At 41.5% G+C, this 21,438-nt stretch overlaps 1 protein-coding gene across 4 annotated transcripts in view; it reads right to left on the bottom strand.

The window, feature by feature from the left end:
* Positions 1 to 955: 955 nt before the first annotated feature.
* Positions 956 to 21,438, bottom strand: part of GCNT2 (glucosaminyl (N-acetyl) transferase 2 (I blood group)) — an 81,206-nt gene continuing 60,723 nt past the window's right edge. For all 4 annotated transcript variants that reach the window (XM_081295262.1, XM_081295264.1, XM_081295263.1 and 1 more), the window contains 2 exons: positions 7,960 to 8,052; positions 956 to 3,246 (listed from right to left, as the gene is read on the bottom strand). In XM_081295262.1, the coding sequence (XP_081151388.1) occupies positions 3,056 to 3,246; positions 7,960 to 8,052 (284 nt within the window). In that variant the 3' untranslated portion in view covers positions 956 to 3,055. The remainder of the gene's footprint in view (positions 3,247 to 7,959; positions 8,053 to 21,438) is intronic.

A 21,438-nucleotide genomic window follows, 5' to 3' on the forward strand; every position in this document is an offset into this window, starting at 1 on the left:
ATATTTTTCACTTAAACAATAGTATGTAGGATGCCTTCCCCGAGGTTATTTTCCATGTGTCCATCAGAAGTGATATTTATTTAGCAAACTTACAGCTGAAGTGCTGCTCAAAAACTTTAGCATTTGATAAGCAAATAGGATAACATTAGCACAAAACTTTTTCCTAAATTATATCTTGAGTTAAAAAAAATGAATTCACAGGGCAAGCAAATGATAACTTATTCTTGCCTCAAATTTTTAAATAATTGTGCCTAATTTAAATAAAGTTGATCTTCCATTTTGCTTTCTCCTCTATCATTTCCAATTACTCTCCCAACACCCTGCAAAGGGTAAGTTGAATTATTTCTCAGGAGATCGAAACTTTTAGACCGCTTTGCATGTATGAATGTATTTTGTTTTTCCTTCCTTCCTTTTTTATTTTTAATTTTAATTTTTTTTTTGCCTAAAATGATCGCCTTTTTAAATATGCTTGTTGTGGTTTAGACATGGTGTCCTCCAAGAGCTCACATGTAAGACAGTGCAAGAAGGTTCAGAGGAGAAATGATTGGGGTTGTGAGAGTCTTGGTAACTACAGTGGTAGGGTGTGGCTGGAGGAGGTGGGAATTGGGGTGTGGCTTGGGGGTATATATTTGTATCTGGCCAGTGGACTCTCTCTCTCTCTCTCTCTCTCTCTGCATTCTGATCACCAGGTGAGCTGCTTCCCTTTGCTGAACTCTCCCGCCATGATGTACAGCCTCACTCCAGCCCTGAGGATTGGAGCCAGCCTTCTATGGACGAAGACCTCTAAAACTCTGAGCCCTCAAATAAACCTTCCTGCTTTACAGTTGTTCTGGTTGGGTCCTTTAGTCACAGCAGCGAGAAAGCTGATAAAGCAATGTCCTTATCGGCTTTCAAGCAACCACCCAATAAACATACACAATATCCCCAAAGGTGTAAAACAATATATTAATTTATTTCCAAGAAAAAACACAGAACATTATCAAAAACAAACATGGCTACAGTAGTTTCAGGGCTTCTCCATGGGCTAGCAGAAATCTACTAGCTCGAACACTCCACTCCACCCTTCCAAGATTATTGAAGCTATAGGAGAGATGACCAGCAAGGGATGTGTAAACATCTTCTATTCCAGAAAAACATCTCATTCTATATGAGTAAGATCCAGTGTAAAACAGTTCTTCTACTCAGGTGTTTCACTTAACTAATAAGTTGAAAAGAGACCATTTTTAGATTTCACTCTTGACCCTGGATGTGTTTCCTACCCTTCGACCCTTTACTGCCCAATATAGTTCCTTTTTTTTTTTTTTTCAGTAGCAGGAAAAAGAAAGTTTTATCATAGTCATTCCCTTTAAATATGATTAACATTCAATAGGAACAATTATAGAAAAAAAATAAAATTGTGTTAATTAAATCTATCATCTGTTGTAGTAATTGTTTTCATTAGAATAAATAAATATTTAGGAATTCAGTGGATTAGAGGAATACTAGAGTAGACTTCACATCTTTCTGAGGTGCCAGAACTTTTTCTCAATATTAACACTGAGACCATGCTTAAAATCTACCTTCTCTGGTATAGTAAATATGGCTTTATTTCATTTTATTTCATCTTCTCTCAATATGCCAGCTCAGGAAATGAAGACCAGTAAGAGAATCCCAATTTTCAGACAAAGAATGTGCTTACTAATGCTGATTAACCCAAGCCTCAGTTACTTCATCTGCAAAATGGGGGTGGCTCATGCTGCCCTGATGAGACTCCCATGAGGGTAGATGAAAGGAGACATGTTGAGGAGCCAGCAGAATGCCTAGAACGCTCGATTCAGATTCTGTATCCTCCTCCTCTCTTTCAAATGATCTCTAATTTAACCCTCATTTTGTAATTACTGATTCCCTTGACCTGATTCCACAATAGTTAACTGCGCCTAGGGATGTGTTCAATACAAAACTTTGTAAGCTTCTCCAGACCAGGCTTTTCATTATTAACATTATTCCCAAGGTTTTAAAAACCTTCCATCTTCATTTTCTTCTTGTCTCAGCATGGGTCTAAAGGATCATAAATGCTCAAGAACTATTCCCTGAATGCAGGCTGAATGAATGGGTGAGGAATAAATGACACTCAAGTCACCCACAATTAAAAGCCTTTAAAAATCAAGGCACTCCCATCAACACCAAGCAGTGTACAGCTACTCAGAGAATAGCACAGTGTAGTTAAAAGCCTTGCAGAATTTGGTGTCTGTTTTGCAAGTAGGATAATTTAGGGGGAAGGGAGTCACAGAAGAAGTAATTCATTCTGGGGGGTTTCCAACTTGAGACAAGACTCATGTAATAGCACCTCTAGGAATGCCTTCATTCTTGTGAGGACTTTTCAGGGTTCTCAGTGAAAAAACATGCAAGAAAGATCAAAGAATGTTCTGGCATAAGATGGAGAAACATTATGTGCCCGCAAGGTCCATTCCCTGAAGCAGAGGACGGTGACTCCTATCTTAAAGCACATCCTCTGTCTCGTTAATGGCTTTACACTACATACAGAACTTCAGACATGAGTAAACTGAAAATGTTAGTGTGGAAACTCATGAACAAGATCTATTTTTGTTTAGAACAAATTGTTGAGTTACCCAGAAAGCTGTCTCTGTGCCCATGTGTGGTTAAGCACAGAGTAAAGACCATTAAGATGTTATAGAGGATTCCTTTTTTTTTTTTTTTTTTTAAAGAAACTGAATTCTTTTTTTGTCCTAAATAGGATATCTATCATCCTACTCTCTATTAGAATATATTTATATTATGAGTATCTGGTGCAAAGATCCGATGGTATTTAAATTTGTCATTGATCATAGGAATAGTCCAACCCAGAGGTGAGCAACAAGAAGCTGCCAAACCAGCCAAAAGGGCCAGGATCGCTCTGCCCAGCCATCCTGTCAGTGTGTTTCACAGTGTCCAGTGGATATTTTAAGCATAATTATGTGGCCAGGTCCTGAAGCCATGACTGTGGTCCTGCAACCATCTCTTGCAAAGAAGGTCTCTTCTGTCCAACTGCAATTTCCCTGCAGACGTGAGCTGCTGATCAAAAATACCAGCTGGGCTGGATGGCAGTTTCACTCTGATTAAGGGTTCTTTCTCGAAGCCTCAGTTCTAGGCATTCCACGGTAAGGGGATACTTATGGAGCTCAAACTTGTTAGCAAACAGGCTCTGTGAATTCATCAGCCACTTTAAGTCTCCGTTGCCATAGATACAAATGCCATGTACGTAGTGGCCTGCAAAGGACAGAACAAAAATACAGTCAAAACATGCTTGTTCTCAAAAGTCAAGGGCGGAAAGGTAGAATGGACTGCCAAGTAGGTAACACTGCCCCAAGTGTTAGGAGGTACAAAGAAGTGTGACTGGATAGTCCCAGTCTAGGAGGGGCTTAAGCTCCCCTTAGGAGGTCAAGAGATACAATTATGCATTTGACAAAGATGAGAATTAAATAGCACAAGGAAATGGCATAGTAAGTGTCCCGAGGTATGCGATATGTTGGAGAATGAGAGTTGTGGGTGAGAAGTTCTGGAAGGGTACAGATGGCAGAGGCCATTATGGGTTATGTTGGCTAAATCTCTTCCCTGGGACTGAGGCTCTGGTCTAGCTTTTCCAAGTGCCAACTTTCACACTTCTCCTTAGATGGGTAATAAGCCTCAGAATGTAATGTCAGCACTGAACTTCTTTTTCTTTTTTTTTTTTTTTTTTAAGGTACTGGTGATGACACCCAGGGCTTTGTGCATGCTAGGAAAGTGCTCTCCCACTGAGCCACAGCCCCATCCTTTTTTTTTAAATTTTGAGACAGCGTCTCACAAGCTGTCATTCTGGCCTTGAACTTGCAATCCTCCTGCCTCAACCTCCCGAGTTGCTGGGATTATAGGTGTGCACTACTGTGTTATCTAGTGCTGGACTTCTTAATCTCCTCTCTACTAACCTCCTCTTTAAGTCTTACCCATCGGAGTCCACAGTAATTCAGAATCCCAGGGAAGGGGTGAGAGTGGGGTTCTTCCACTCTCTCTCATGTCCCACACCCCATCTATCAGCAATTATACACACTCAACCTTAAAATATTAGTAGAATCTGACCACTCCTCACCACCTCCATGGCCAGCACCCTGGGACTCCACCATCTTCCTATCTGACTTATACCATTGCCCTGTCAGTACAGTCTCATCCCCACAGCCAGTGAGGTTGTTTTAAAATACAAGTGGAACTCGTCTCCTCTACTCAAGAGCCTGACAGTGGCATTTCAGACTCAGACTCTAGCCACACTTGGCCTTGTTGACTCACATCTCCCCACTCTGACCTCTGCTCATTCACTTCAGCCACACCCACTTCCTTGCCAGTCCCAAGCACAAAGGTGGGCTCTCTGAGAATCTCCACTTCCTCTTCCTCCCATCCACCCTTCACCAGATATCCTGAGGGTTCCCTCCAGGACACCCTCAGGACCCTGCTTCATAGCCACCTTCTCAATGAGGCCTCCCGAGACCACCATTCCTTCTTCCCTGATGTTATGGTTTGGATGTGAGGTGTCCCCTAAAAGCTCACGTGTGAGACAATGCAAGAAGGTTTAGAAAAGAAATGATTGGGTTATGAGAGCCTTAACCCAATGAGTGAATCGATCATCTGATGGAATTAACTGAGTGGTAAGAAGGCAGGTGAGATGTGGCTGGAGGAGGTGGGTATTGGAGGCGTGGCTTTGGGGTATGTATGTAGTTGTATTGGCAAGTAGAGCGCGCTCTCTCTCTCTCTCTCTCTCTCTCTCTCTCTCTCTCTCTCTCTCTCCTTTCTGATCATCTGTGAGCTGCTTCCCTCTGCCACACTCTTCCACCATGATGTCCTACCTCACCTTGAACCCCAAGGAATGGAGCCTATTGTCTATGGACTGAGATCTCTGAAGCTGTGAGCCCCCAAATAAATTTTCCTCCTCTACAATTGTGCTGGTCAGGTCTTTTAGCCACAGTGGCAAAAAAGCTGACTAAAACACCTGATTTGTTTTCTTTGGTACTTGTCACCAACTGATACATATGTATTAGTGCCAAGAAGGAAAATTATATTTTGCTTATTGACTTGCATCCCAGACTACACTGTAACCTCCGGAAGAGCCCGGACTTCATAGCATTAAGCTCACTTCTACATCCTCTGCATCTGGAAGAGTGCCCGGCAAATCTCAGACATTAAATTAGTAGTTGTGGAATGAAAGCATGGAGAAGGGTGGATGGGGAGAACTGGGCAGCATCGAGGGTAGAGGGTGGCTTGGGACAGACTGGAGGAAAGGCCTCTGGAAAAATTGTAGAGGTGGGAGTTTTCTGTTAGAATATGAAATTCTTCTGGGAATGCATGGTGAGAGACAAGAATGGTAGGAAGTTGAAGCTATTTCCAGAGGCGCTCCTTGGCACATAATGGAACACGTGTTGGCCCAGTGATGTAGAAGGAAGGGTTTGCCCTCTTATCCCATAAGCATGAATAATCTTTGAAGATTTTTGAACAGAAGAAACACATGATAAAACTGACTATACAAGATGAAATCTGCAGCATTTGCAGGATATATTAGAAACCAAGTTAACATAAATTAGATGGACAAGGAGAACAGGATTATAATACTGAGTCACTACATTACATGCAATGTTCTACCTCCTTTGGATTCTGCCCTTTTTTTCTCTATATATTGTGGTTTGGAGGACAATTATTATGCCTGTAACCATAAAAGGTTTCCGACGTTCTTTGGCATAATGGGTACCAAAAGAAGAAGAATCAAAGATTTGTCTGAGAGGGAACTGGGCTACGCGGACCTGAACATTGAGGTAGGTCCCTGGCTAGGGCCATGTTTTAGTTGGGTTTGCATTGCTGTGACCAAAATACCCGGCAAGAACAACTTGGAAGAGGGAAAGTTTATTGGGGGCTCATGGTTTCAGAGGTCTCAGTCCATAACCACAGACTCCATTGCTCTGTGCCCAAGGTGAGGCAGTACATCATGGGGGAAGGGTGTGGGGTAGGGAAGCTGCTCATCTCTCTTTAGCAAGAAAGCAGGGGTCGGGGAAAGGCTGTGGGGAAGGACAGCCTTTCCAGAGCATGTCCCACCTCTTCTAGCCACAACCCATCTGCCTACATCTCCCTCTGTTGGCCTTGTTAAGACAGACTGATTAGGTTACAGCTCTCACCACCATTTCACCTCAAAAAATTCCTGCATTGATACAGGAGCTTTTGGGGAACACCTCATATCCAAACCATAACAGGCCAACTCTTAAGGTCCCCTCTGTCATGTGATCAGTAAGAATCCCTACAAAAATGTAAGCCCAACTAGGTTACACCTTCTCTACTTTGACAGGCCCTGGACACCAGTAATGGCAAGGAGGCTGCAGGTGACTCTACTTATGGGATGGGGGCTTCTGTGGTGGCCAGGGAAGGCTAGAGCTGGAAGGCAATGTTGCCCTCTACATCATCTGGTGTGGACGGTGAAGTCCTCTTGTGTAACAGCTGGGGAAACAGACAGAGGGGGCCTGCAGGGGTCCAGGATGGAGGGAGAGAGACAGTGGTTTCCAGATCTGGAGAAGATTACATGTTGCATATATTGGGAACCTGACTGGGGCTTGGGGTCAGTTTTCTAAAGAAAACTCAAGAGATCAAAGAGCAAAATGACCTCCTCCCCATCTTCCTCCTTCCAACGGGGAGAACAGGCCATGATAATGCAGGCAGATGAAGCCTTCTACCCTCTGGGGAACACATGGGTCGATGAAGGGAAAGATATGAATATGCCTTCGAATAGATGGAAATGCCTATATAAGGAGCTAGCTGTTCACAGCAGAGGGGGACTGTCGAGAAAGAGGTTGGGTGTAATGTAGTAACTGAAGGTTTTCACCTGTAACAGGTGTAGATAAGATGGACTGATGAAGGGAGCCCAGACTGAATGGAAGAGTGGACACAAAGCCTGGTCACCCTAGGGAGAAAAGGCTGACCTCCATGTTCTCATTCATTCCCTTGACCACTCACTTGCCAAATAAATATTTATTGCATGGTGTGAAAGGGCTGAATTCCGTGCTCTTTTCAATTCTTGTGTTGAACCCTGTTGCCCAGCACCTCAGAGTGGAAACAGGATCTTTCAAGAGGCAATTAAGTTAGAATGAGGTCATGAGGGTAGGGCCTTATCTAATCTGATGGGGTCCTTTTAAGACATTAGGACCCAGGCACACACAATGAAAAGAACATGTGAGCACATAAGAAGATGCTCATTTACACAGCAAAGGCGGAGCCTCTAAAAGGACAGACCCTGCTGACGCCTCGCTGTTGGATTTCCAGCCTCCAGAACTTTGAGAAAATTAACATCTGCTGCTTCCACCTCCCACTCTGTGCTCCTGAGGCATGACAGCTGCAGCAGACACCTGCCCACCAGGTGTCAGGCACTATTCTGAATGGAGTGAACCCCAGGATGGATAAAAATCCTTCTCCATAAGATTCTATAGACATGAAAACGACATAGGGTTTCTAGTCCTTTTCCATTTGAAGGGGAACCTTCTCTCTTTAGTGTCACCTGCCACTGTGAGCTCTCCAAGCCAGGTGGGAGAGAGGATGATTGAGGGATAGGGGTGCAGCTCGCCTTTGATGAGAACATGACCTCACTTCTCCTAAAAATCTGCACTCCCAAAGGAACAGCAAGAGGAACAAGCAGTAAGGGGCTGGAACTTGCTCACTTTCTAAAGAAGCCAGCATTGCTATCATTTGGAAACTACTTGTCCCTCTCCGCAGGTGTTTGGGAGCTGGGGAATGTCTGCGAGATATTTCAACTGATTTTCAAGAGACTGTGACTCAAAGCCCCTGGCTTCTCTGTAGGAGCTTGCAGGTTGGTCTAAACGTATGGGCAGCTAGCTCTCTCTGCACGAGAACTCTCGTGCCCCCAGCCGCCTCATGCCAACAGCAACAAGCACTGTGGCCCAAAGCAGGGGACAGATGCCTCACCATGGCAGCCTCCGTGTTTATCTTCCATGTCAATCCACTTCACAGCTCTGAGGTTACCGGTCCACGAGGCGTTTGGCATAGAACCAGGGACTCCTGCAGTGTGGATAGAGAAGAACACAGATGAGAAGCAGGAGACCAGGGCATCGATTTCATCCATAAGCATCCAGACAGTGCTTATTCTCTTTCAGTGTATTACCTTTCACGTTTCCCATGGACTGAGGTGCACCGATCCAACTGCCTTGTTAACTTCTAGTTGATCTTTTGATCAAACTTAGTTGCTGACCCCTGGTCTAATTAGTATTATATCTAATTCCATTAATGAACAACTCCAATTCTAATCAACATACCATTATCAACTCACTCATTAGATATTAAATATTAGCCTAATAACTAAGTCTTTGAAATGTGAAGAGCTTCAAAAACTAAAAGAGGTGAAGTGTCTCAGGTTTCCATCTTTCTGAGCCAGGGTCGCTCCACCTCTGTACCATGGACACTTTGGCCTGAATCATCCTTGGTGGGGTAGGGCTATCCTGTGCATGTAAGGCACTCGGCAGCATCCCATACTCTCCCCACAATTGTGACAATTAAAAAAAATGTCTGTAGACATTGTCACTTGTCCTGTTGGGGAGCAGGATTTACCAATTTGAGAAATACAAGGTTAAGCCATCTTGAATACTCCTCTTCATGTCCATAAATTTTAGATAGGTTACAGATTAAAGGGTTCATTACACCATATAGAGAATTTATGCCCAAAGATAATAATACAAAAGTAATTACTGGAAAAGGAGAACTGTATCTAGAAATCAATATGAATGCAATCCAAAGAGGAACACCCTGCCTCATAAGAGCAGCAACATTTTCCACCTGAGAGTGATATGATCAGAACATATTTTTTTGTGTGTGTGTGTGTGTACTGGGGATTGAACCCAAGGGCACTTAACCGCTGAGCCACCTCCTGCCTCAGCCTCCTGAGCTGCTGTGATTACAGATGTGTGCCACCACGTCCATCTCAGAACATAATTTTGATGTAATGGCACTTTTTGAATATCAGTCCCCAAATTGCAACAATCCCTCTCTTAAAAAATGCTTCTTAAATATCAATAAGACATTCTAGGATAGGCAGAATAATGTCCCCATTCCCCCCAAACTCCGACATACAGACAAAAATGTCCACATCTAAACCCCTGGAACCTTGAGAATATGTTCTGTTGCATGGCAAAGGGGAAGGAGGATTGCTAAGGAGCTGATCTTGTCCCTGGGGGACCGTCCTGAATTTTCTGGGTGGGTCTGATGTCCTGGGAAGGGTTGGCAGCACTGGTAGAGGCAGAAGAGTTGGTGAGAATGGTGCCCTGTGGGTGGGCCGGACTAATGTGTGGATTGAGGGTGGGGAAGGGGCCACCAGGAGTGTGGGCTGCTTCTAGGAACTGGAAAAGCAAGGAAGCAGATGGTACCCACAGCCAACCGAGAGGATTGTGACCCAGCCCACGCCGTGATTCAATCCACAGAGATCAGACTACTGACCTCAGAACTCTATGTTGTTGAAACTGCCAAGTTGGTGGTAAATTGTTGTTGGAGTAGCAAATAGAAAGCTAGTTCACACGCTAATGAGAAAAAAAATTTACTGAAGACAAAGCAGATTGTTTAATAAGAAAATTAACTGGACAAAAAAAGACTCCAAAAGAAATTTAATGGAGTTAGGCATTTCAAATAACTTTTCCTCTTTAAAAAACATTAATAAAAACACGTGCATTTTCAGAGGAAAAACAGCTCTGTTCTTTTGCCCTGTGGTTACACGATAATCATAGGATGACCTAAATCCAGAATTGTACCCAACTAAAACCAAATTTTGCCGGAGTCCTCCTTATAAATAGCATGGATCCTTAATGGTAATTCTCTATACAGGACGGTTTTTTTTTCCCCCCAACTTGAAAGTATTTAAGAAAAGCATTGAAGTATTCAATAAAAACACTTTATTAGGTAACATTCCTCCCTATTACTTTAACTTGCATTTTAATACTTCAAATATTATTTTAGTGCTTGCCTATCCAGAGAGAAGCTTCCCTGTTTTTTAATTACACTAAAAAAATTTTAAATTAAAATTTGCCTTGGTTGAGTTGGAGGTTGAGGACAGGAGTCTGATAAGCAAAGAAAGAATTTGGTTTATTTTACTTACGTCAACAAGACTAGGACATGAGCAATGTTTACAAGTCTATTTGGTTTGAATAACAGCATCAGAAATGTGTGAATAAAACATTCCCAAGACAAAATGTCTCTTAACCTTTGGCTACATTTTTGAAAAGGCATTTTCCTTCCTCTTTCATTCTCATTAATATTGATCCTCCCAAACGGGATCGCCCTGAAACACATGCCATTATTCAAGAGATAAGATTGTGACATGTATAATTAATGATCCACTGCCTTTCAAACAAACATACACACCTATTAACTTCCTGTTAATGAAATCCCAAGCTTCAATTGCTCAGAAATGTCTATGTTTAAACATTATCCACGTTTGTGTATAAAAATATCACATTTATTAAAGTGGAAGGGGAGGGGGAGGGGCGGGGATGGCAGGAATGAGCAGAGCCCTTTACTGTTGGTCTCTTACTTGCTTTCCCATCTCACCCCAAATCTGCTCTTATGATCCAATCTGTTACCTTTATAACCTTTGGTTAATTTAACTAACGTGGACTCAGTTCTGGGAATATATACATTTTTAAAAAATGTTTTTGCAGTGCTGGGGATGGAGCCCAGGCCTTGCCCGTGCTAGGCAAGTGCTCTCCCACTGAGCTACACCCTATTCCCTACTCTTAATAGACCTTTAAAGTCACTTTCTGGAAGACACCTATTATGTCCATCTATCATGGAGAAAAGCCGTGGTCCGAGGAAAGCCAGTCCTCCTCGAGCCTTTGATGGCACAGAGCAATTGGCCACCAGGAACGAAGGAGTGCCCACTCCCAATGCAAGGGCTGCCCCATCAACCCAGAGGTGAGAACAACTTAGCTTGTGTGTGGATCCAGCAGGCCCAGTTTCTGCCTGGGTTTCCCCAAAGGCCACCGTAACTTAGGGTATGGTCAAGTTCTACTTCTTATGTTTGTAAAGTACTTCTTCTACCTTCCCAGCAAGGGCCAACTCATTTCAGTCTGCCCCAAAGCAGTGGCCTAGGGGGCCATTAATCATCCACTCTCCACATCTGTCCTGCTAGCCCAGTGGTAAAGCACTCTCCTGGCATGCACCTGGCCTTGGGTTTGATCCCCAGCAGCACAGGATGGAAATAAATAAGTAAATAAAGATTTCTGGTGACAGCTCAATTTGAATATTTTACAGACATCATTTGGTTATTACTTTGAGGCGATAATGGCAAGTCAAACATTGAATAGCCCAAATACAATATGCCAACTCTTTGGTTAAGCAATTTAATTTGGTGTGGGTTAAAAGATACAGAGATTCTCAAAGCTCCAATTCTATCCTTTGTGCCAACATCTAGTTACTCCCTCTACTCCCTAATAGGCTCTGCTAAACCCAACTGGGTTTCCTTTTTTTTCCTCCAAGATTGACAGGCCAAACTCGCTGATGACATAGACACTGGCCTCAAGATTAAGGAATTCTGTTCTCATCCTAGTTTACTATTAATCAGCTGAGGTATCCTGGGGCATCTTTTAGCATCTCTGAGACCCACCTCTCTGATGAAGCAGATAGGATTAGATCCGTTTTTTTTTTCTGCAACCCACAGCAAAGAAAAATTACATCATCTGTCTCTCCTACACACACACACACACATAAAACAAACAGAAGTTTCACAAGAGAATACTTAGGATTATGACATGCAATGTGCTTATTTATTTTGCTGTCTAGTCTCCTTTCATTTTTTAAAATACTGGTTCACAAACTACCAAAGTGATTTCTGTCTATTGTAATGACAAAATTACTACTTGAAAAATTCTGGATCTGATTCTATTATTATTGTTACCATTATGACTACTATTACCCTTGTTTGTCAGGAGTCTAGGAGGGCCATTATGGGGTGTGTTGAGGGTTGAACCCTTGACTCAGAAGTACTCCCAAGAAAGGCCTATTTTTTCTTTTTGTCATTTCTAGGATGGGGCAAAAAGAGGACACTCAATATTATCAGAGAAAATATTTCAAGCTACAAAATTCAGTTCTCTCATTTGCTCTTCATAGGCATATGTAAACAGAACATTTGAGATAAAGTTTGTAGAGTAACCAGGAATGTTTTTCTTGAGGTTCAGTCTTTATTGGTCAAATAACTGTATTTGTTAAATAAATGAAAATGATTCTTTGAAATGCAAGCTTTATTTACATTGACCGGGCTCCTCAGTGTTCTCAGGTGGTTTGGTCCTCATCTGGGGAGATCTGTGTGGTGTCCAGTTCCAGCAAATGCTTATGATTTCCGGCCAGAGATGTACTTTTGCACTTATTAAATAAACAAGGAATTTTGTTATTAAATGCTGAATAGTCAGTGCTGAGGAGACTGTATCAAAAGGAGTTTCTCACCATTTAATGGTGGTGCTGGAAATTGGGACAATCCTGGAAAATCAGTAACATATTAGTAATATATAGGAAAAACCACTATAATTGCCATTCCCTTTGGTCCTTTATACTAACATCTTCAAAATAAGAAAATAATTATTTTTTGGCAGTGGGGGTTACTGGGGATTGAACCCAGGGGCACTTAACCACTGAGCTACCTCCTCAGCCTTTTTTATTTTTTATTTTGAGACAGGGTTTCGTTAAGTTGCTGAAATTGGCTTTTGAACTCATGATCCTCCTGCCTCAGCCTCCCAAGCTGCTGGGATTACAGGTGTGCACCATCTCGCCCGGCAAGGAAATAATTTTTTTTTTCTCTGTGGTGCTGGGGATTGAACTCAGGGCCTTACGCACGCAAGACAAGCACTCTACCAACTGAGCTATATCCCCAGCCCAAGGAAATAATTTTTGAAATGCAGAAATAAAGCTGTTAACTCTGACATTATTATACATAACTAAGAGCACTGGCCCTGAAGTCAGATAGACAGGATTTCCAATCTGTCTTTGCTCTTAGCAGTTGTATGACTTTGAACAACTACTGAACTCCTTGAAGACATGTTGTAATCATTTTTAATTATCCCTTGTATTCTTGAGTGGTCAGCTCCAGGACCCTCATCTTTCACCTCTTTGGTTACCAAAATCTAAGGCTGCTCAAGTCCCTTATATAAAAAGGTGGAGAATTTGCATATAAACTTTGTGCTCTGTCAGGATCCTATAAATCATCTTCAGGTGATTTGTAATATCTAATGGAACATAAATGCTGTGTCAGTAGCTGTCATGTTCTGTTTAGGGAATAATGACAAGAAAATAAATGTTCAGTCTAAATGACATTTTTTCCAATATTTTTGATCTGCATTTGGCTGAATTTGCAGGTGCAGAACCAATAGATATGGAGAACTGACCCTATTAAATAAGATAATACATGTATTATGCTTAGCAATGAACTGCTCAGTAAATGGTTGAAAACAATCTCCCTATTAGAATCATGGAAGACCATGTCTCTGTGGAAGAAACGGGTTTTGTAATAAATCATATATCAGTGGAAGATATATATACTGGGTTTGTGTCTAAAGCAGATTTCTCAGCCTTGGCAATACTGACAGTTAGGACAAGTAATTCTTTGTTGTGGGGGATGTCCTATATGGTCTAAGACATTTAGCAGCATCCCTGGCCTCTAACTAGCAGAAGATCTTTAACCCCAGTGTGTCAATCAAAAATCTCTGCATATGTTGCCAAACATACCCTGAGGGGCAAGGTAACTTCTAGTTAAGAATAAGTGATCTAAAGTTAAAAAAAAATATATATTAAGTTGTATACTATTAAGACATCACACACAAATACTTGCATATGAAATGCATGCATAGAAAATGCCAATTTTTCCCTATATTTATAGAACTTTCTTGAACACTGTATTGCTTTTATGTTTTCATAAAAAAATTGTTTTTAACAAACATCTGAGCCATATTTGTTTCATTGACTTAGTAATTGTGTTTGTGAATGTTCCAAAGGCTGATTCAACAAAAGAAAAAACATACTAAATGTTCATGGCTGATTATCTTCATTAATAAAAAACTTGAGCATTAATAACAGGAAAATGTAGTGTCAAATAACTTATAGCCGGTTTTTTCTAATTACTAATTAGGATTATTTTTAGAAATAAAAAGATGCATATTTTTCATCTACTACCATTTCATGAATCACTTAGGATTTTTAACCCTTGAGGTCTTGTCCTGTTTAATGTGATGTTTTCTTGAGTCTTGTAGTTTGCAGATGGAGGCCTAGCGTCCTTAATGACATCTCTGCCTGTATCTTTGATAACTGCCAAAAAATTGATGTTCCCTTAGTTGGAAAAGGAAAAGGTGAAGTTGAAAAAGGAAGAAAACCCCAGAATTTTAGAATTGGAGCAATTTTAGTAAATTTCTAATGTGTTCCCCTTTGTACATGTACTCTAGAGCCTAGAGAATATATGCAAATTACTCAGGAGCATGGAGGTGCTTAATAACTTGTTGATCCCCCCACCCCCCGCCCTGTGCTGGGGATATAACCTAGGAATTGCATGAAGGAGGTGCTCTACTGCTTAAGCTACATCCCTGGTCTAACTTGTTGATTTCATTTCAAGATAACTTTCTTATCCAAATGCTTTTTTGCATGATTCCTATAGGTAAAGCCATGCATGATATATTCCTGGAGTTTGCAACTTAGGATATCTAAAAGGGGAAAATTATGCTAGGCAAGTGCTCTACCATGGAGCTGTTTGCATTTATCAATATTTTTAGTAGCAGCCCAAACACCTTCTCTCAAGACTTTCTTGGTCAGTCTTCTGGATTGAAACACAAAAGGTTAGTGGAACCTGTGGAAACATGGGCACTCCTTGGCACAGAGCAGTTCGGATTTCATTACCTGACCTAAGTGCTGACCTTGACCTTGGCCCTCTGCCTGCCTTTCACTATAGGTTTATCACCTTTAGCATTTGTCAAATGCTCCTTCAATTAGGAAAAAATTTTCCCAGGTGGCAAAGGCTTTTGGTTTACCCAATCTCAGACTTCGAGCCTGACAAGTTAGCCTTCTTTCCTCTGCTAAACCAAAGCATCTTTCCAAATCTTTCACTCTCATGATTACCCCAGATTTACTAATTAATCCCTTCTAGCTATGACTGTTGAAATTTTGTGCAATACAGGTGCCCTACTGTTCCTGGCACAGGTACTTGACAACTCTCACCATGGCGATTTTAATTGCCTGCACGCCGGTCTCTGCCTACAGTCTACCCACATTGTTGACAGTATCGCCAGCTGGCTCTTTCTACAGACAGGGTTGATCCTGTCATTCTCCTATTTTGGAGTGTGGGTTGTTTTGCATGGTCTGCCCTGCATCTGATTCATCAAGCAAGCTTGGGATACCTATCAACCTCTCATTCTCCCACAAATGAAAGCAAGATCTTACCATGGTCCTAGACCTCTCCTGCAGGTGCCCAAACCACCTCTCAATAGAATTTCCACTCCTCATCCCATTACTCATTTAACAACTTCTGGTTTTGCTTTCCTGGCACCCAGCTTAACACTTTTCTCCTCCCTCCAAATGTTACCACAGAGCTGTCTGATAGTCACTAATCCAGCTAACCCCTTCCAGCTCTGCAGACCTGCAGCCTGGGCTGGGTGCATAACTTTGACGCTATGGATCAATTCAGTCCAGGAAGATACCAATAGGCTGACCATGGTATGCAAGGGCTTTACAGTCTTGCAGGCTGGCAGCTCCTAATCAAAGCTGGTTGGTGGGTCTCTCTGGTTCGACTCCTACAGTGAGGGGGGGTGTCAAATTGAATCAATGCTAAAAAAAAGTTTCCCATGGAAGTCTAGACTCCCAGAGTCCCTTGATGACAATTACTGGAGTTATGAGCAGTCAGGAAATTTCCCGCCTCCCTGGTCCACACCATGTTTCACTCAATCGCACTCTGCCTGGCCCTGTAGGCATGAGGTTTGCAACCCTGGGTTCCAGGCCTCGTCTTCCCACACTGCCCACCTCATCTTTCATCACTGTCCACACACACCCAGCTCTCCTGCCACTCATCTGGGAATTCCTGAATGGGTCTCCATCTTCCTGAAGCTCTCTGTACCTTGGCTTATGCAAATGTCCAATATCAGAAAACAAGGTCTGAAGTTACTAATGTCAAAACCCAAAGATAACCACTTCTCTTTTTATAGTGTGTACTGGTGCAATTTTGAGGAACAACATGACATTCTATATCAAAACTCCTTAAAATGTGCATCTCTTTGGACTCAGCAGTTTAAACTTTTGGAATTTGTCCTAAGAAAGTTATCTGTAAATTATTACTTAAGAGACAGTATAATATGAATTTATGAAAAGAAATTCAGACATTAGCCTATCTGGATTCAAGCACCTACTCTGTCAATGACTAACTGCGAGACTGGGGTCAGGGTAAACTCTCCATTCCTCAGTTTTCCTAGGTGCAAATTAAGGTAAAATAGCACATGTACCCCATGGATTTGCTGTGAAATGTGTAATACACTTTATGGTGGTTGGTACATGGGAAGTGCCAAAGGAGTATTTCTCACCATTAATTATGCCAACCCCTCACCCAGTTTGTGTGTGACCCAAACTGATTCAGCTCTTCCTGGATTTTGTAATGTGGTATGTGTGTGTGTGTGTGTGTGTGTGTGTGTGTGTGTGTGTGTATTGAGATATCTCAAGGATATACCCAAAGTCTAAATGTGAAATTCATTTATGTGTATACATCTTATACACATAGCCAGAGGGTAGTTGAATGAAATATATTTCATTTATGCCTGTGTTTCTATTGTGACCTGTCGCAGGAGGTTGTGTGGAATTTTATACTTGTAGCATCATGTGAATCCTCCAAAAGTTTCTGATTTGGGAACATTTTGGATCTCAGATGTTCCCATTAGGGATGCTCGGTCTGTGAAACAATTGATCACCAATAAGAGCTCTAAGCTGCTCAGAAGTTAGGGCTTCGCTAAATACATTACAGGGCACACTGATGGTGGCATATTGCTGTCAAAACGATGGTAAGAGGTTCTTAGTGCGTGGGGGAACCATGAGGTCATATGCTGCTAAGCAAGGACAGCTGATTATAAAACTGGTAAAGATGTGGAAAAATAAGCTTTTATATGGAAAATAAGACTGTTTCTTCACGTCTTAAGTCTGGCCTGGGCCATGTGACTTGGTTTGACATAAGCAGACTCAAAAAAAAAAAAAAATGTGCTTTTTGCCTTCTCCTTGAGGCCACCAAGTGACTCAGCCCAGGTGAATCTACTGGAGAAGAACAGATGGCGCAGAGAGGTCAGGCCACACTGCTGAGACTCTGCATCCAGGACCACTTGGCCCCAATCAAGATGTCCTTGATCAGAAGAACTCAGAGAATCATGAAAAACTTTTTTCAAGCCACGAAACTTAAGAAGTCCTTTTTCTCCTACAAAAAAATCTTAGCTGAGTTTTTTTTTTTTTTTTTTTTTTTTTTTTTTTTTTTTGTGGAGAGGTACAGGGGATTAAACTTTGGAGGTGTTTAACCACTGAGCCATATCCCCAGCCCTTTTTTATTTTTAGTTTTTAGAGACAGAGTCTCTCTAATTTGCTTAGGGTTGCTGAGGCTGGCTTTGAACTCCTGCTTCAGCATTCAGAACTGCTGGGATTATAGGCATGTGCCACCATGCCTGGCCTTAGCTGAGTTTTTCAACAGTAGGTATCAGCTGCAAGAGGTAGGAAATGAACAGGTCAAGTTAACAACTTCTATCCTTCAGTTTTCCTAACTCTGGTTTTCATCTCTGTAGCAGTGATGGACACTGTGGCACAAGTCTGTAATTCTAGCAACTCAAGAGGCCGATGCAGGAGGATCACAAATTCAAGGCTAGCCTCAGCAACTTAGTGATGTCCTAAGCAACTCAGAGATACCCTATCTCAAAATAAAAAATAAAAGGGTTGAGGATGCACCTCAATGATAGAGTGCTGCTGGGTTCTGTCCCTAGTACCAAACGAACAAACCCCAAAGTATGCCTATGGCTGTTTCTTTACTCTGGATGCACCTTAGAATCACTTATAGACTTTTCAAAATCATGAGAGCCTGAGCCCTTCTCCCAGGTATTCTGAGTGCCTGGGTCAGGCATGGGGCCTGGGCATTGTTATTTATTTATTTATTGTTATGCCTTACTTGATGGTAATATGGAACCAGGTCTGAGAACATTGATTCTTCATAGAAATCTTTTACTGAACATCTCTTGATAGGACCAATACTTTGTCGTATTACCTATGTAATCTCAATCGCCATGTGTCATGCATCAGTAAGAAGAGTTTATTTTTTTCACCAAATAATAGCCACTTTCTCTATTTTTAAGTTTCAAAAATTTTAAAAGCAAAGTTCAAAAAAAGCAGCCGTTTATTTTCCAACTCGCCCACAGTAGCTAGTGTTACACTCTTAACTCACTTACCTTGTGACACTTTACTTTTTTCCTCTTAAAGCTATTATTCTATTATTTGTGAAAAATAGGACCCTCTTTTTTTAAAAAAAATTATTTTTAGTTGTAGGTGGACACAATACCTTTATTTTATTTAATTTATTTTTATGTGGTGCTGAGGATTGAACCCAGTGCCTCACACATGCTAGGCAGGTGCTCTACCACTGAGCCACAACCCCAGCCCAAATAGGACCCTCTTAAAGAACGAATTCAAATAATACATAAAAGTACAAAAAAACCATCAGAGTAAAATAATCTGTATACACTACAAAAATCTCACACCTGCAATTAACTACCATTAACATTAAGGAAATGCTATGTTTTTTAAGTGTGTGACAAATGTCTTCCCCTCCCCGATCTGTGCATCCAAGCTGACACCAGGGCTCTGCCAGGTGGCCCTGCATAAAGCACTAGCTAGGCCTCTGAGCTCCAGGGGAACTGTGAATAACACTAAATTTTTCTTTCAATGGTAATAAAAAGGAAAAAAAAAAGAAGACAGGAAAAAAAACTTTTATTTTAGAAAACATCTTTTTACAAAAATAAATACTTCCATATCACTTTAAGACAGCAGCACAACTATTCAATAGCTGACTAACTACACTGAACCTAGACTATAAATAACCTTTTACAAGTCACTTTTACCACGGAGATAAGCATGTTTGGCTTCCTTAAATCAAATGAATTCAGATACCACTTATATGCACAGTTACTGCTTTGATGGGTTTGCAAGTTCAAATGCCAAGTTGAGTTAGCCAATCCCAAAAAACCAAATGCCAAATGTTTTCTCTGCTATAAGGAAGGCTGATTCATGGTGGGATTGGGAGGGGGAGCATGGGAGGAATAGATGAACTCTAGAAAGGGCAAAGGAGAGGGAGGGGAAGGGAGGGGAGAAGAGGTGTAAAAAAGATGGTGGAATGAGATGGACATCATTACCCTAGGTACATGTAGAAGATACGAATGGTATGAACATACTTTGTACACAACCAGAAATATGAAAAAATGTGCTCTATATGTGTACTATGAATTGTAATACATTCTGTTGTCGTATATAACAAATTAGAATAAAACAATTTTTAAATTAGGACTTAAGTTTTACTGGATTCCACAAACTTCAGAGATTCTGTTATTTGTGACACTTAGAGACACCAAGTGGTAACTTTTTTTCTGCAATCTACTTATTTAGGTGCATTTGTTGACAGCTTGAATTAGGTATTTCACATTTCAATGGCATTTCCCTGGTTTTACACTGTGTCAAATAAAAACACAACAGAGCGGATCCCCCCTGGTGGCAGGTCCCGAAGATCACAGAACACAGTGTGCTGTGGTATTTGTTGGCTAGGAAATATTCCTTAATGACTTCATTAGACATCTTGCACAATGCTGTCTTCACCTTTAGAACAAGGGACCAGGCTGCACCGGGCTGGCTGCAAATCAAGAATTTATTCTGCGCTTTTAAAACCTCCCCTCCGATTCCACATAAAAGCAGCAAAATAAGAAATCATGCTCACTTAGGACTGGTGTCCAAATTTAAGCCCTACTTGCAAACCCTAGGCAGGCCAAAGGTTGCTCAAGGTCAGCGATAAATTCCACTTGTTGCAGACTGTCCTGGGGTATTAAATAGGCTGCTAATGCTAGAAGTCAGTCTCTATCTATCACAAGTCTAATCTTTAATACAGAATAGCAGAGCAGTTTTGTGTACGGTCTTCTGCAAATGGGAGAAACACCCAAATAAACTTAAAAAACCAGAAGAAATGGGGAGAGTCCAGCCACATGCCTGAGATGTGTGGGTGCATCTCCTGACTCTCCCATGCCCATTTCCATGGAATATGCAGAAATCCAGGAAATCTAGGTCTAGCACTTCTTCTTGAAACATCCAATTAACTTGAACCCTGGGATGAAAGGCATTGGGCCTCGGTTGGAAGTCATACAGTGATATAAAAACAGACATCTCATTTCTGGGTCAGGAATAGTTATTACTCTGGGAAGTAACTTCAAGGGAACCTCAGGGATTCCAGGAGTCATGGGAACATGATTTCTGGTGCTGGCCATACAGACAACAAGCAGTTTGAAAATTCAGTGATGTGTTCAATTCTGACATGTATGGTTTTCTCTACGTAACTTATTCCAATCAAAGTTCAAGAATGTGCCAGGTATGATGAGGCTGTAATCTCAGCGACCTGGGAGGTTGAGGCAGGAGGATCGAAAGTTTGAGGCCAGACTCCGAAATTTAACGAGACCATCTCTCAAAATAAAAAAAATGAAGAGGACTGGGGATGTGGCTTGGTGGTAGAATGCCCCTGAGTTCAAGTCCCAGTGTGTGTGTTGGGAGCAGGGGGTCACAATGTGATAGGGTAGACAGGAATGCAACATTTTTATAAATTTGTAAAATAAAGCACAGGACCAAACCAACCAACCAACCAACCAACCAACCAACCAACCAACAACAACAATAAAAAACCACAGGCCTTCAGTCGGCCCCTCGGTTCCTTGCTTTTGTACCGTTCTCTGTCAGGGGCCACTTTAGGCCACTTTGCTTTTAGGTATTGAGGGTTTTATTTTTAAGTACTTGAATGTTGGTATTTTCATTTGGGCTGTAGTTATTTCAATATTTTAGAAATTCTGAATTATGGACTTCTTCAGATCCACACCAACCACTAAGATGTTCAACTGACAGGGGAGAAAAAAACCCTTGAGCCACCTACAAATCTAGACAGAGAGCTCTTCTGTATGAATTTTGATAAGAAACCACAGTGGGGTGTTGTCATGTGCTCAGGACGGGACTCTGCCTTGATCTAATCCACTGAAAGGACCCGTGAGGGAAGTTCTGAGGGTCTGTCACATGTCTCTGGAATAAAAGTAGAACACAGCTTTGATGATTATCAAATTATGCAAAATAAAAAGTATGTGACATTTAACAAAGTCATAATTAAGTGCTGCATTGAGCTTT

The sequence above is a fragment of the Spermophilus citellus genome, assembly GCF_964194105.1.
Source record: "Spermophilus citellus genome assembly, chromosome: 5".
Classification (NCBI taxonomy): domain Eukaryota; kingdom Metazoa; phylum Chordata; class Mammalia; order Rodentia; family Sciuridae; genus Spermophilus; species Spermophilus citellus.